Source organism: Podarcis vaucheri (assembly GCF_965113315.1).
Source record: "Podarcis vaucheri genome assembly, chromosome: 1".
Lineage (NCBI taxonomy): Eukaryota > Metazoa > Chordata > Lepidosauria > Squamata > Lacertidae > Podarcis > Podarcis vaucheri.
Window position 1 is genome coordinate 109802810 of NC_138759.1, and position 16648 is coordinate 109819457.

Genomic DNA, 16648 nt, shown 5'->3' on the forward strand with positions numbered 1-16648 from the left:
TGGGACTGTGGAAATCTCTTGTTTCAAATGCTGCAGAGCAGCTGCCTGTTGCTGTAGACAACACTGAGCTAGATGGCTCTAGTAGTATAAGGTAGTTGGATGCATTCTCTGTAAGGCAGCTTCTTCCTATGTTCCTACAACATAGCAGTTTGCACTTTTCCCTTTTGATGCACAAGGCATGTTAATGAATGGCAAAGAGTATGCCCGGTAACATGTTCTGATATTAATGCAGAAAGATTTTATTATTTCTTGTGCTGGAAGAGACTCTTGAGAGTCCCATGGACTGCAAGAAGATCAAACGTATCCATTCTGAAGGAAATCAGCCCTGAGTGCTCACTGGAAGGACAGATCGTGAAGCTGAGGCTCCAATACTTTGGCCACCTCATGAGAAGAGAAGACTCCCTGGAAAAGACCCTGATGTTGGGAAAGATGGGGGGCACAAGGAGAAGGGGACGACAGAGGATGAGATGGTTGGACAGTGTTCTTGAAGCTACCAGCATGAATTTGACTAAACTGCGGGAGGCAGTGGAAGACAGAAGTGCCTGGCGTGCTCTGGTCCATGGGGTCACGAAGAGTTGGACACGACTAAACAACTAAACAACAACTACAACAATGCATTAAGAAAATTAACTTAAGCACAAAGGGAAGGATCTTTCTATATCTCCATTTCCCAGACCAGAGAATAGGATAAGTGCACACAGATCTGCTAATCAGCTGAGGTACCTCACTTTCTAACTAGTATCTTTTTTTTGCCACCCGGAAAGTAAGAAAGTGTGACTGATTCACTGCTGCACACCCATCTCTTTGTGGCCCTTCAGTAATCCAAGATCCAGCAAGGAGAAGAGTCATAGATCCGCAGCCTTGCCCATCAGTGGCTGTTGTTTGGAGGGAGGAGACAAAAGAGATTAATTCCCAACTGCATCCATGTCCTCCTTTTTTTAAGGACAGCCAATGGGAGACATGGTGCAGTGAGAAGATGATGTTGAAGCAAATATCTGTGCTAGTGGGGACAAACAATGCATTTGTGCATAAAACGCAACACTGAAAACTTTCTTCCCTGTGTTCTTCTGATAGAATGAGGATCTTGCCAGTTCAGAGACATGTGCATACTTCGTGAGTAAGAAGAGGTGGGTGCCATGCCACTAAAGGTGCAGCATTAACTGTAAGATTACTACACCAATCCATTAAGAACAGTAGCAAGATTTGCAATGGTGATCATTATGATTAGGGTTACTTAGTTGAAACTAGCAACATGTTAGCCCAAATGGAATACACATTCTCTGCACCATGATCTCCTCTACACAAAATACTCAGTCATGACTTGAAGGAACAAGATCTTATTGATGGGGCTCACAAGAATGGAAATAGCACAGAAAGCGGAGGAAACTGTCAGTCAGGTCTTCTGTGCTCTTCTTGCCAATAAAGCATTTAAATCTTGCTACATGCGTCTTTCCTCATATCAACTGAAAAAATCAGTGGTACCAAGCCAAGCTGCCATTGTTTTTGGCATACATTTTAAAACCTGTTTTGCTGGTTCCCCATACTTATGGCTAAGTTTGTAACAAACATTCAAGTGTTTATCTTAATTTTGTTTACTTTAACTTTTTACATGCCACTTTTTTAGCTGTTATGAGTGGCCAAAATCAGCTTAGAGCTAAACTACTTGAATGTAATAATGATAAGCAGGTAAGAAGCAATGCAGCATGTATAATATTCCAAAGAAGAAATGGGAAAGCAAACTACATTGACAAATACCAGCTGGGCATATAAGCCTGCTGATACAAATCAGTTTTCACTGCCATAGTAGGAGCCAAACCATAATCAAGGGCAATGTGTTTCATAATCTGGAAATTACTATGGATAAGGCCCTCTTTGGCATCACCACCAACTAAGCCTCTTACTTGTATTATAGACGGCAAGAGAGACCTGTAACAGTGGCAATGTGAAGTGCTCTTCATAAGGGTTCTAGGTAGTCAAGCAACAATACCTTCTTTCAGGATACACCATTTCATAGTAATTACTATCTCAGAACTATGCATTCATGAAATTGGGAGGCAAATGAGGAAAACCTAAGGTTATTAATTTAGTTACCCAAGCAGAAATGAAGACAATTCATCTAATTAAACAATGATGTGGAAATACCTGCAAACTTATTGCTGCTACTCAAATGTACAAAAAATAGGCTACATGTGTAGCAGGAAAGCTTATTGCTGGACTGTTACATCTAAATGTTTTGCACATAAAGCCATCAACTCAGCTGCTGGAACTACAAAAAAAAAGAGTTTTGCTTCCTTGGTGCTAAAGTGTTCAACTTTCTAAGGCTAAATGTGCATCTTTCTGAAGTTCAAGTAGGGTTATAAAGGCATAATTCCAAAAGATTTACAGTCTCTTTGGTTCATGTATCACAAAGCTAGTCTTTAAGAGACCGTGGTCCATTATTACATCAATCCTGGAAGAGGACTGTGATCTGCAGCCGTAATTATATCACTAATTTTATTATCATAAGAACAGCTGCTTTTCTAATTGCAGTTCAGTTTAATGTCTATGTGTGGCAGCCATAACAGCAACATTATATGGGAGCAGGAGGAACTTGAGCAAGAACTTTGTTTCTGATATTTTATTATATATGCTTGCCAGGATTTTAAAAAAGAAACAAATCAAATAGATTTTGAATAGAATATTCAAAGCTAGATATGTCAACCATGTTTCAGCAGCAGGAGGGCCACTTAAGAACAGAACACCACTTAATACTAAAAAAAGAGAAATGTGCCAAAAAAAGAAGAAGTTTTCTTTTGGAGTATCTCCAACCAATGGACTCCTAACACAGGCATTGGTAAGTTACACTGCTTCTTACATTGTGGGGTTGTAAAGATAAAGAGGACATCAGGTTTTAGCAGCAGTCTAGTGTTCTTACCACAAACGGTTTTGCTCTATGGTGGTGAACCTGTGGCCCTCCAGATATTGTTGGACTCCAACTCCCATCAGCCCCAGCAAGGATTGTCAAGGATGATGGGAGCTGAAGTTCAACATCAACATCTCTATTCTATGACACCCAACTATAGAATGAATGGGGGACAGCCAAGAAAAGGCCATCATCACAAAGAAGTGCTATGCATAAGAATTCCTATCCTTGGGTCAAAGCAGTGGCGTAGCGTGGGGGGTGCCAGGGGTGCCGGCCGCAACATTTGGGGGGGTGCACTCGCTGCCTCTGGAGTCGCCGAAGAGCCTCGGGCGCAGGCTGTAGCGGAGCCGCATGTCTCGCGGAACCGACGAGCTGTGCGTGCGTCCGGGCTGAAGGCGCCCGGCAGGCAGCGGCTCTCAGCGCTCGCCGCGGAGGACGCGCCAGGCAGCCCCTCTTCACAGCCCCGCCTCCGCCGGTGCTGCTGCAGCTGCTGGGCAGTTGCATTTTCCTCGCCTCTCTGCCCCCCTCCTCCTCCGGGCAAGCGGCGTAGTTTGGGCAGCAGCGCCAGCGGCAACTCGCAGGTTAGGGGTTAGGGGGGGCGCAAATTACTTGCCTTGCCCCGGGTTAGGGGGCGCAAATTACTTGCGTTGCCCCGGGTGCTGACATCTCACGCTACGCCGCTGGGTCAAAGTACAACATGTTCTTAAGTTCTGAACCATGGGACTTATATAGGTATTCACCTCATCCATCTTTTGCTTCAGTGAGATGCTCATAGTTCGGTAATATCCGCCCCCTCCCCCCGGGAAGCATTTGTATGATAATTTGAAAATGCAAAGCACTAGCTGCAAATCACCTCAACAAAAAGTCCAATTGAGCACAATCCTCAAATCATTCCGTAGTCTCTCAAAGAGCAGGGAGAGGACTTGGCTGTCCTAAAGCAAAACAACACTGGTACATTTGTGTTTCAAAATAGGGCAACCTATTGAAAACAGAGTCCTGTCTCCCCACTTTCAGCGAGAGCTCCACTAATGCCATCTGAAAACACCTGCTCTCCCAAGCGAGTGTTTGACATACACTATACAGAAGTCTGTTCCAATCTGGCAGGAAAAGCACAAGCTGTACACCCGTTAGAAAGAACAGATGAATAGAGGTGAGGAATAGAAGATACCCAAAGAGGAAACAGACTGGCAACAAGAAATGGTCTCCCCAGCAAAAGTACTTTCCCCACATTAATCTGTTAAAAAAGCACCCAAAGCAGCACAGAAAAGAATGCAAACATTATAACTGTACTGCTACAAATAAGGAGGTAAAAAACACAACATGCCTGTAATTAGATAAGAGCTCTCTCAAGCAACTTCCCAAAAGAAGAAAATAATCATCAGAATACAAACATGTTCAAGTTTATCACTGCCAGTAGCACTATGCCAAAACCGAGCTGAATGCAGTGGACAAAGCAATAAGGGGCAGAAACAAATGGACACAGAAGTAAGAGCGACACAAATATAGCAAAAGCTCCTTCTGAAACCGGAAGAAGAATCCAGAACAGAAATACAAATGAACAGTTTAGGTGTAATTTTAAAGTCAAACTGGAAAGATTTGTATCACTTTGCCCCTCTTGCCAAGTACAGGGTGCTGTGGTATCAAACCACTTTGTATGTTATTGCTGCTAAAAGCACATTAATAAGGCAGTGTTGTCTGAGAGAGAAATTTAGCAGGGAACAACATTGTCCAAAGAGAAATTTAGCGGGAAGAACTTGGCTTACGCTTAACTTTCCACAATCCATAAAATTAATACAGTGACAACTTGGCAAAGGCCAGCTAGTTTTTATCTTCTTGAACCATTTGCTTCTAGTTGTTCAGGACCATGTTGAAAGAAGTTAGCTTTCATAGACCCACATATGTTGCCTGCAGTGACCCAAGCCTCATGTACCTATCTGGATATCTTTTGTTAGACAAATCTGGGCCTGTTCTATCTACATAGTTGCCACTTGATTCAGTGATAAACTTAAAGGGTTGGATCCAAATAACTGTGAGTGGAAGGAAACAGCCACCACTGCTCCACAAATGCCCGTCCAAGAACTTGAACATATAGTGCTATAATATGTAGGTTCTCTTATAGTTGTTATGCTTCCAAGTTCACAAGCTTTTGTGCTTATACGAAAGAACGTAATTGGATTTAGTCAAACTTTTTCTCGTACAGCTCTTTTGTATGAGGTGTAAAAGACATCCCTTCAATAAGGAGAATACACATTCTTGCATGTGAGGCACAATATCCTAAAAAAGACCCCAACACAATATCCTAAAAAAGAACAGCACAAATGTTTTACTAGTTTTTATTCAAATGATTTCTGCAGAGCTAACAGCATCCCTTTTAAAGTTTGCAAACAACAGCCTTATATTTATATACGAGGAAGAAGTTTTTGCAAGTGAATAGCTCCATAACACAAGTTGCTTCACAGCATACAGGTGATGCATATGGGCAACCTCAACCATTTTGACTTACTAGGCTTCAGTATTTATTCATTCATTTATTTATTTAGGGGTTGTTTGAATGCCCTGCACAAAATCACTTAAAGCACCTTCTCACTTTAGCAACATATCCCTCAATTTTCGAAATGTATACTTACGGTTGGCATAGTTTTACTAAGTCCTGGTCAGTGGTGTTTGGTGGCAGACCTCGGATATAAAGATTTGTTTTACTTAATTGATCCCATCCTGAGTTGCTGCTGCTGCTGTTGTTGCTATTGCTGCTGGTGATGATGGGGCTAGGAGGAGCCATTGGATGGGCAGGCACGATGGGCTGCTGAAAAATAAAGCAAGAAAAGAGGAGCTCATTTAGGACATACAATATGAACTGCACAGCACCTTGATTCATCCTGAGAAAAGTTCTGATGCTATTCCTCCGTGCTACAAATATCCCTGCTTCCACAGCACCTTGGAAGCCTACAGAACAAGTCACTCAAAGCATGCAAGGAGACGACACACGTATTATGGTGCAAATACATCATATTGCCCTTTCACATGATGGCATATAGTACAAAGTAGAATGTTTCTCTTTAAACAGACAAGCACAACTGAAGATGTAGAGAACATAGACCTATTATCATCAGCATGTCTCTCTTTAACCAGGCTAAAGCCTCCAACTTAAAATAAGGCTGTCAAAACAGCATGAGCTGACTATATCTACAGCTTGTGTCTACCCTAAACATACTGCACTATGTCATATCATGGAAAGTTATCCACTCCTTTGTGCAGGGGGAAGGGAGAAGAAACTTTTCAGGTAGAGGCAATGTACATGCTTGGTGATGCATTATTTAAGTTCAAACACACTGAATAGCTTAGTCCTCATTGGAAATACGTACATAACTGAATTTACAACAATTATTCTTTATTAATTTACTTCTCCTTTTTGTTACTGCTCTACTGCTTCCTCACTCACCCATCAAGTTCTAGCTGTAAGCTCCTTGAAGCAAGAGTTGACATTTTTAGTTCTGTTGCATTGAACTATGCACATTTATGGCATCCATTATCATAAGTGTACTGGATTACCAACCATATAGAACAGGGGTCAGCAAACTTTTTCAGCAGGGGGCCGGTCCACTGTCCCTCAAATCTTGGGGGGGGGGCAGACTATATTTTTTTGGGGGTGAGGAGAACGAATTCCTATGCCCCACAAATAACCCAGAGATGCATTTTAAATAAAAGGACACATTCTACTCATGTAAAAACACGCCGATTCCCGGACTGTCCGCAGGCCAGATTGAGAAGGCGACTGGGCCACATCCGGCCCCTGGGTCTTGGTTTGCTTACCCCTGATATAGAATAATAAGTCTTGCTGAAGCAAAACCAGCATGGCTTTTGAAAGGGTAATCTGCCCTGCCTCCTGGATATGGATCAGCAACAGCTAGCCAAAGTTATGGGGTAAGCTAGTTAGCATATGTTTTCTTCTGTTGGATTCTGGACCTCATAATCTGTTTACTCCAAATAGGTTTAAGATTCAAAATTAGTAATATGCTTCTTCTATGTTTTCTCTTGTCAGAATAATCATCCCAGCAGCAAAGCCAGAAAGAACAATCTCTCTGTTAAACAAATATATTAGCTGGTAGCAGTGAAAACCCCAATATAAGAACTGATTCCCTTGTTTCTGACTGTTACCACACATGTCCTCAAGGTCTGGGTTTGAGTAATACTAGAGTGACTTTCCTCCCCCATATGCAAATACTATGTTAAATGCATAAAATAAAATATACAATGCAATATGAATGCAAATGATCTTCACACCCACAGACAAGAAGAGCAGGCATCAAATTAGGTCATATTTTCTGCATGTGTTCCTAGTTATAAAATTAACTTGGATTTTTAATGTTGAAACAAAGAATGTATATATAAACCACTCAGCATATTAAAGGCAACCACTATTTCTACAGCAAATATTTATATTACCAAATGAGGGAAAACGTTTAGAGGACGAGCCAAATGTTCCAACCAAAATTAAGCAGTTTTAAGCTCAAAGGAAAGAGTAAAGAAGATGAATAAATCACTCCAACTTAAATGAATGAAACCAAGAGTTGGACTTGAGTTGGACTGTGCCCTAGACTTGAGATCTTCAAAAACACTGGTGCTTGGAAGTCTAAGCCAGCTGCACAGACAAAGCATGAAAGTTTGGCAATGGAAAAACTGAAAGTCTTAATTCCAAGAGTACCAAACACATTGTTCATAAGTACTGTTTTAAACAATGTTTAAACAATGTTTAAACAATGTTTAGGTACTGTGTGAACCCTGAAAAGACCTAGTGGCTTAGTGCTTTGCCCTAAGAGAGGAGACTATAAATTGTGTTAAAAATGACATATTTCAACTCAATTAAATGCTTATGGACACTATGGGCAGAATAGTTCCACTGGTGAAAGCCTGCACAATGGCTTCCATTAGTGCAATGGGGCTTCCCCTGGTTTCCTCAACTTGTACCCAAGATGCCTCCCTCCCAAAAAAAATTGGCTTGGGAGAACTCTCAGAGTAGTGTATGTTGGAATGGGGGCTCATTCCATCTGGCAAGCTGAAAAGTGTGTGCTGACAGAATGATTGTTGTAACTGCTATGCTGAATTTCTCCCATGACTACTTAAAATTTGAGAAATACTGATATATGTACTTAAAGCTAAAGAGCCCTATGGACATTTCTATGGCATATACTGTACAAATAGCAGCTGAAAGCCAATTACGTTGATAATTGAACCCAAGTAAGTGGGATGAAGAATAAGAAATTAGAGCCAGTTTCTACTGTAAAAAGGTAAAGGGACCCCTGACCGTTAGGTCCAGTCGCGGACGACCCTGGGGTTGCGGCACTCATCTCGCTTTATTGGCCAAGGGAGCTGGCATACAGCCCTACACAATTGTTAAAGTGGGCATGGAAATTTCTAATACTGCAGACACATCTCCCTGCCTATACACACACACACACACACACACACACACACACACACACTTCCACAGCACAGCAGCCAGTCATACATTTCATTTTTAAATATCTCAAATATTTGTAGCCATGGGCTAGTGGTTAGAATATCATAACACGGTTTCATTAAGATGAAAGAATTTTGTTCCAAAAAATCATCTACAAAGAAATATACAAAGTAAATCTGAGTCCTGTTTCAACACTAGTGAGGCCGATTTGCAGAAGAGCCTTATCCAAAATAACATGTGCAATAAATTGGAGGATGGGAGCATTAGGACACACAATAGGGCAGGAGTGGGAAGACTCTGTCAATATTATCCTATATCATCCCAAGTCCCACTTTGTGGAAAGCGCCTAGGTAATACTGGTGAACTGCATAATCAAGGAAAAGGAGTCATCTGCATGGGGCAGCAGTCCCTTGGTACTGCAGCAAGAGTCCGCTAACCACCGCCGGGCACTGCTGGTAGAGGGACTCGCTCCACCACCAGTGTCCAGCACATAGAAGAACAAGCTGCATGACACTGGGGCAAATGCAGCTCATTTTTCCCTCTGTGCACTGCTCCATCCTCTGCCTAACAGTTATCTTGTCCGGTACACATTTTACTGCAGCATAAGGCTTCCCTGCAACATGAGGGATTTTGTCAAAAGCCTTACTGAAATCAAGATACAACCCTCTAGCTTCTGATGAGAAAAAGAAAACTTCTCCTTTTTACATAGGGGCATTGCTACAATTAGGGGCCAAAGCAGATAGTGAGGCAGCGGTATAGATCCAGTGCCGAGGGCTTCCTGGCAGTTCCCTCATTGCGAGTAGTGAGGTTACAGGGAACCAAACAGAGGGCCTTCTCGGTAGTGGCGCCCGCCCTGTGGAACGCTTCACCCTTCACTCCCTTCGGATGTGAAGGAAATAAGCAGCTATCCTATCTTTAAGAGACATCTGAAGGCAGCCCTGTTTAGGGAAGTTTTTAATATTTAATGCTGTATTGTTTTTAACACTCAATTGGGAGCCGCCCAGAGTGGCTGGGGAGACTCAGACAAATGGGTGGGGTATAAATTAATAATAATAATAATAATAATAATAATAATAATAATAATAATAATTAATAATAATAATTACACAGACCTGCCCTCCCGCAAAGTGTAGGTAACCCATTGCCCTCAAACCTTATTTTATGCAGGTCATTGAGGAAAAAGGGGGAAGGGGGGGTGACAGAAGAGAGAAACAGCTTTTGACTGCCCACCACCACGGTGCAGCCTCCAACAGATTCTATCAGAAGTAGCATGACCCACAGCAAAGATTGCCTGATCCTGTTGTGGAATAGGTGCTGGATTTTAGAGCCATGTACCCATGGAGGACACACCCTTCTTCAACTATGCAGTGGCTCAGCTCCCTTCATTTTTCTCCTAGCAGGGAATCAGATGCCAAAAGTGATCCTGGTTGAGAGGAAAATGATCAAGACAGCCGAGCTGCAGTGACATAAACCTCAGGAGGGGGATGGTTCAGCTCTCCTAATTTCGACAACCCTTTTGCTTAAGACACATGCCCCCTTTTAAACTATTGAGGAGGACCATGTTATGTTTAAACACACAGGACTGCCCTAGTTTGGCCTTTGAACAGAAGCAGACTGTCTTAAGGATGCATCTTCCTGTACAAGACATGCAATGCAATCCTATGCTTATTTGCTTAGAGGTTTTACAGTGCTATCCTATGCATAACTTGCTTGGAAGTAAGACTCACTGGTCTAAATGAAGTCAACTTCCTACCAGTGCTAGAATATAATAATAATAATAATAATAATAATAATAATAATAATAATAATAATAATAATTTATTATTTATTATTTATACCCCGCCCATCTGGCTGGGCCTCCCCAGCCACTCTGGGCGGCTTCCATAAAAACCAAAAATACAATAAAATATCACACGTTAAAAACTTCCCTGAACAGGGCTGCCTTAAGATGTCTCCTGAATGTCAGGTAGTTGTTTATCGCTTTGACATCTGCTGGAAGGGCGTTCCACAGGGCGGGCGCCACTACCGAGAAGGCCCTCTGCCTGGTTCCCTGTAGCTTTGCTTCTCGCAATGAGGGAACTGCCAGAAGGCCCTCGGCGCTGGACCTCAGCGTCCGGGCAGAATGATGGGGGTGGAGACGCTCCTTCAGGTATACTGGACCGAGGCTCAGATAAATAATTTAATCGCCAAATGGCACCTTAAACCTAGGGTTACGGTCACCACAATGAAATGTCTAGGCGCAGGTTGTTGGGGGGTTTTGCGATTGAAACTACTATTACTATTATTATTATTTTCATTTCTATACTGCTTTATACTTTAAAGAACAAATCTTTAGAACACATTAAAACAGAAAATAAAACAATCCAGAACAAAAGAAATTCAAGCTTCAAGGTAAATATTTCAGATCCTTCTCTAAGTGAATTTTTGCTTTCCCCAGTCACCAACTTGGCATCCAGGGATTGCCACATGATTGCAATTGGACCTATGCCAGTCACAAAATGTGCCTGGTGCCTGGCTAGTTTCTAGCACTGCTTCCTACATAGGGTGTACAAGATTGCCACTCTGCACCCTGAACTGTGGTCTAGAGGTCTAACAATATTCTCAGCATGCTTCACAGTAGGCCATTCATTTCCAGGGTTTTAAAGCCACAGCAGTTAAAAATGTAAGAAAACCATCACACATTTGTAGTAAAGCTAAGACCTCAGACACAATTATGCTCTGTATACCTAACCTGCAATAGATTTTAGGAGGATGCACCAGACTTAACTTGTCACTAGAGTGAGGCCACCTTGTTCCAAAAAGAAAGAAGGCAATGTTAGATGTCCAGATGTAATAGATTCACTAAGTTAGCCAAGTTAATTAGCCAATGATTTATGACTCCTGCCTCTTACTAGGGAATTAAATCTGAAATGTTGCATACTAGCATGGACAGATAGTAATCTACCATTCTCCAAAGCAAATGCTAGTTTATTACATTTAATAAGCTGGATATAAAGGCTAATTGTATTTTCTTAACTTTGGTAAGGAGATTGTTTTCAGTATCCAAGTAATCTAATATATGATTTGGTTGAAGGAGAGTCTGCACTATGAGGAAATCGTCTCAGAATGAAGTACTAGCTGAATATTTGGATGATCTGAACAATCTTGCCATTGGCATTCAGCTTGCGACCAGGAATTAAACGTGAAGTATCAGCTTTAATCCACTTAACTGCCGTGCCTTTCATTAAGCCAGTGTCTTGACGTACAAAGACCAGCAGGTGTAGTTTTAAAATATAAGATGAGATGAAGCGTTTTGCCCAAGATACCTAAATTAGTGTGAGTGTCTGCACGTCCAAAATGCCCCTGAATTTGAGAACAAAGGTCTGAAGTAAAGTAGTAATTGCCCTTCACTTAAATGCTGCCAGATCACTTCCATCAGTTTACGCTGTTTGGTATGAAACTAAGGGTTTTCATATATAGCTTGAGTTAACACGTGGGCAGCAGAGGTGTGGTCTTTCAAAAGCTTCATGGCAAAGTGAGATCTTAAGCTTGGGTTGCCCCACACTTCATCCTGCAGTCTAACCACTACAATTCTCGGTAACTACTTCCTGCTAGAAAGCATTTTTAAGAACTGAAAGAAGTAGTAACAACTTTACTCTAGTAGCTTTTTATCCAGTTGTTTTGATGCAGATTTCAAGTGTTGCTTTTTTAAAAATGTTTTGGGGTCGTTGGTTTGTTTTAAAAATAGAGGAGGAGGAGGAGGAGCAGTACCCCCCTTTAGCTTCTACTTATAAGGCAGTGTTTATATTAGGGCTGAAAGGTTTAACACGTTTAAAGATAAACCAACTAAATTCTTAACCACAGATATGCCAAGCACCCTCATTGTCCAAGGACAGACTGCCACATTAGCTACTCACTAGTATGGAGCTAAGAGTTACCTGTGTGAGCAGAAAGCACACCTGTGTTTTATTTATTTGTTCAAGTTTTTTCATGTTCTTTTCCTGATTTCCATAGGCTCACGTCTCCTCTCCCTGAAGCAGCAGCCTCATATGTCAGTGCAGAGTGGAGAAAATCCCTGTGTTGTGAGTTGAAAGCCGCTTGTGATTTATAGGATTCCAATTGAGTTACCCCCTGTACCTCACAGTCCATGCTTTATTAAGCTGCCACCTTGCACAGCTTCAAATTATTAGAATTTATTTTATTTGTATTTGGCTCATTTAGAAAAAAAGGTGTAAACCATTTAATTAAAAACAACTAAGCTGTGTACATAAAATAAAATAAAACACCACCACCAGATAAAATTAGCAAAGTTTTTTTAAAAAATAAAACAAAACAAAACAGGTACACACCACCAAATATTCTTATTGGCCAGCTTCTAGACAGCATAGTAGTCACATTAGTTTGCTTCAGCCTTGTTATATCTTAAAGACTAATGGATTTATTATGGCAGAAGCTTTTGTGGACTACAGTCTACTTGTAGAATTCCCACTGCTACTGGGAGCAATTTGAAGCATTCTCCACTTGGCAGGTGTTGCAAATTCATTGGTCACCAAGAAAGGGAAGGTTTGCGTGCCATGCTGGTAACTATGGCTCATAATTATGAAGGGAAAACCAGGAAAAAATGAATATAGTACCTAATAGAAAAACAGAATTTTCAAAATTTCAAAGGAATTGTATGACTTGGATACAGAGTTCCTGATGAGTAGAACTCTGCTTGTGGAATGCTGCTGGAGGAGGATGGGGCAGAAGATTTTCAGTGATTCCTCTTGCAGTACCCTGTAAAACCTTATTATCCAGAGGGTTGAGCAACTCTTAGGAAGATAATGAGAGATGGTGTACAGGACTGCAGGGGGGTATGGTGTGTGTGTGTGTGTGGGGGGGGTGAATGGCCTCTCTTGTCTTCCCTTGGGAACTGCTGCTGGATCTCAACCTCTTCTGTTCACAGAAGGGGCATTTGCCAGCCTTGAGGGTTTATTTAAAGAGATTGAGTTCTATCTCCAATTACCTGGGAGTACGTCCCACTGAATTAAGTAGATACATTTCTGAAAAGATATGGTTAGGATTTCCCTGTAAGATGGCTAGCAAAACACAAATAAAATCACTCTTAAAATGCTAACATCAAATACCATTTAAAAACTAACGCCAACAATAAAAACAGCAGATTAAAAACCAGAAGGAAAGCAGCCACAACACAAGACAAACAGCAGAAATAAAAGTATTCATTAAAGGAGAAAATAAATATGCCTTAAATAGTGCTTACCGCACCACCAAATTTGGTGCCACCTGAGGGTCCCTGGGGATGGCACAACCAGGGTGGTTGCCATTTTTGCAGGTGGCAACACTTCCAGGAGGGCCTTGGATGCAGATCTTAATAATCAAGCAAGCTCTATAGAGCTAGGTGGTCCTTCAGATACTGCATATTAACAACAGTATTGTCGAGATGGAAGAGATCACAAGAGTCATCTTGTCCACCCCCCTGCAATTCAGGAATCTTTTTGTCCATGACCCTGGGATTGAATATTGCATGCCCTACCAACTGAGCTATGTTGAGCTCAAAGCGGCTCACAATAGCATTAAAAAACAAACATTGCAATCACTGTCATATCAACAACAGCATAAAGCAAACAACAACAACAACAAAAAATTCATCAAAACAATTAATACAATTTAACCAAGTTATAGTAATGCGTCACTGAGGAACTTATGGGAATAAATAGGCTGGCAAAGGTTTTGTGCATAGGTGCAATTTCATCCCTGTATATTCAGAAAATTATTTTTCCACCTCCAAGCATGAACAAAATAGAAACAAGCCAGATCCTGTGTTAGCCAGAAAATCCATCTGTGGTCTAATCCTGTGACAAAACAACCTAGCAACAATCCCAGCGCCACCAATACTATAGGCTGGGTTTGCCAAAGAAGCAGATGTATCTTATAATAGATATCCTTGGCACACAGTTTTTGCTTCATAATGGCCGTTTTAAGAGGAAAGAGAAGAATAACAGGATGTACATGTAGTTTGAGGTGGCCAGTCATTCACAGAAAATGTACTAAAAAAAAAGTACACTAATGCAGGACTATTTGTAGTTGTCATATAGCTTTCCCACTAATGACTTGTACAGTGTGTGGCTCATGCTATCTGAATTCTTTCAGAGACAATTCCAACACAAACTTCACAGATAAGATACTCTGAATCAATCATGTTTGTTTGTACTGAACATGGAACCTTTGCCTCTTCCTGATGGGCACAGAAAAGGCTATTACGCTTTTGCCATTTTTCTGAAAGAAAATCTGTTCCAGTTACTCAGAACTATCAGGGAATGGTAAATATTTGTGCTGAATTTCACATTAGGCAGCTGTAACAAGATTTTAACTTTAGCAAAACTGTCATTGGTTCTACAGCAGAGTGCCTGAACCAAATTTTTGTCAATTTCAACATGTCTTCCTGATGCACACTAAATGCTAAAATACTTTTTTCCAACTTCCATTCTCTTAAGAGATGGTGGAGCATTATATTTTGTTCCATTTACATTTAAATCTTGGACCCAGAGTCAAACACAAAGAACATGAAATATTGTAGACAACATGTCATAGAGATGTCTCCAAGATTTTCTGGCAGATTTATCTTAAATAAAGGCTTTAATAGTTATGTTAGTCATGTATTACAAAACATTATCCATCATTTCACTGCAGTGTACTGTTTTTCTGAGAAAGCTGATTGCTCAAAAGGGTTTGCAAAGCTTGGAATTTTTGCTCTACTTACAAATACTGTACTATAAATTTCTTAAATAAAATCATGTAGCTTCTAAAATGTGATATGACTGGATGTGGTACTATTATTTTTAGGTCTGACTTTTATTTTGTTTTTTGGTGCTAACTAAAAATTCCAAATTTTTTGAACTCTCCTCCCTTGGAGATGTCTTTATTCCCCAAAAGGCATTGCAACAATTCCTCTTTCCTCTGAAATTATGAACCACAAACGGCAAAACAGCTACAGATTCTGCACAAAGATACCATTCCAAACAGCATCAGCCATGCACCAGCTCCTTTTTTAATGAATGGGTTTTGTGAGAGAACAAGTCATAAAATTGGAAGAACCTTGCCAAATATTAGTGACAACCTGAGCCACGTTAGTTAAAAATTTACCCCAAATTTTGTTATGTCAGCCACTATTTGGTAATTGTTCCAGTTATTATCCAGTTTTCAGAAATGCTTTTTAACTGTTCTGAAGACATTGTTTAGGTGACTATACCTCAGCATGTCCTGCATATGAGCACAGATTGCTTGAAATTTATCATTCACTTGAATAAATTATTTAGTATTCAAATTTCAAGAAACACACTTGGGAAGTTACAGAATAGTTACTTTGGTTCAGAGACCTTGTGCATGTGATTTGAAAATGCACTACCTGAAGCAAAAACACACTAAGCAATCAGCTGAGTAGAAGCAGATGGGGATGTTGTGATCTTATTAGCACCAAACAAGTCTTGTATACATCTGTGAACTGCACACGGATGCAAATGTGATTCCCAGATGTATTAGGGGGGGGAAATGATGTAGCAACCAGAGTGTCCCTGTAATCACAGAAGTCTTTGCATCTGCCATCTCCAAAGCACTGAATACTGCTTCAGCTTGCTGTATCACTGTGCCTATACTTATCCTTTTTTTGTAGTAGGTATTTATCACAAATTAATAAAACTGTATTTTATTTTACTTTTTATTAAATTTCTATACTGCCCATCACCCAAAGATCACAGAGTGGTTTACAATATAGAAGCACAAAAATATATATAGCATAATAACAAACAGAAACAATACCCCCCCAACATAGTTTAAAGGCCATAGATTGTTAAATTAGCCTAAAGCCTGGGAGAAGAGGAATGTTTTAGCCTGGCACCTAAAGATATGTAATGAAAGCACCAGCAAGCATCCCTGGGGAGAGCATTCCACAAGTGGAAATCTACTGCAAGAAAGGCCCGCTCTCATGTTGGTGGTGCTTTCTGGACCTCTTGTGGAGGAGGTACACAAAGAAGGGTCTCAGATGATGATCACAGGGACTAGAAAGCATATGAGAAGAGGTGGTCCTTGAAGTATTGTGGTCCTGAGTTGTTCATGGCTTTGTAGGTCAAAATCAGCACTTTGAATTGGGCCTGAAAAATAACTGGCAGCCAGTGCAGTCGGCCCATAGTTGGCATTCTATGCTTAAACCATCTTGCCCCAGTGAGCAACCCGGCTGGTGAATTCTGCACCAGATAAAGTTTCTGAACCATCTTCAGAGGCAGCCCCATGTATAACACATTGCAGTAATCTAA

The 16648-nt window shown here is 40.9% G+C and overlaps 1 protein-coding gene across 5 annotated transcripts in view; it reads right to left on the minus strand.

Moving 5' to 3' along the window:
* RBMS1 (RNA binding motif single stranded interacting protein 1) overlaps positions 1-16648 on the minus strand; it is a 117348-nt gene that overhangs the window by 45075 nt on the left and 55625 nt on the right. For all 5 annotated transcript variants that reach the window (XM_082199042.1, XM_082199040.1, XM_082199039.1 and 2 more), the window contains exon 2: positions 5530-5705. In XM_082199042.1, the coding sequence (XP_082055168.1) occupies positions 5530-5705 (176 nt within the window). The remainder of the gene's footprint in view (positions 1-5529; positions 5706-16648) is intronic.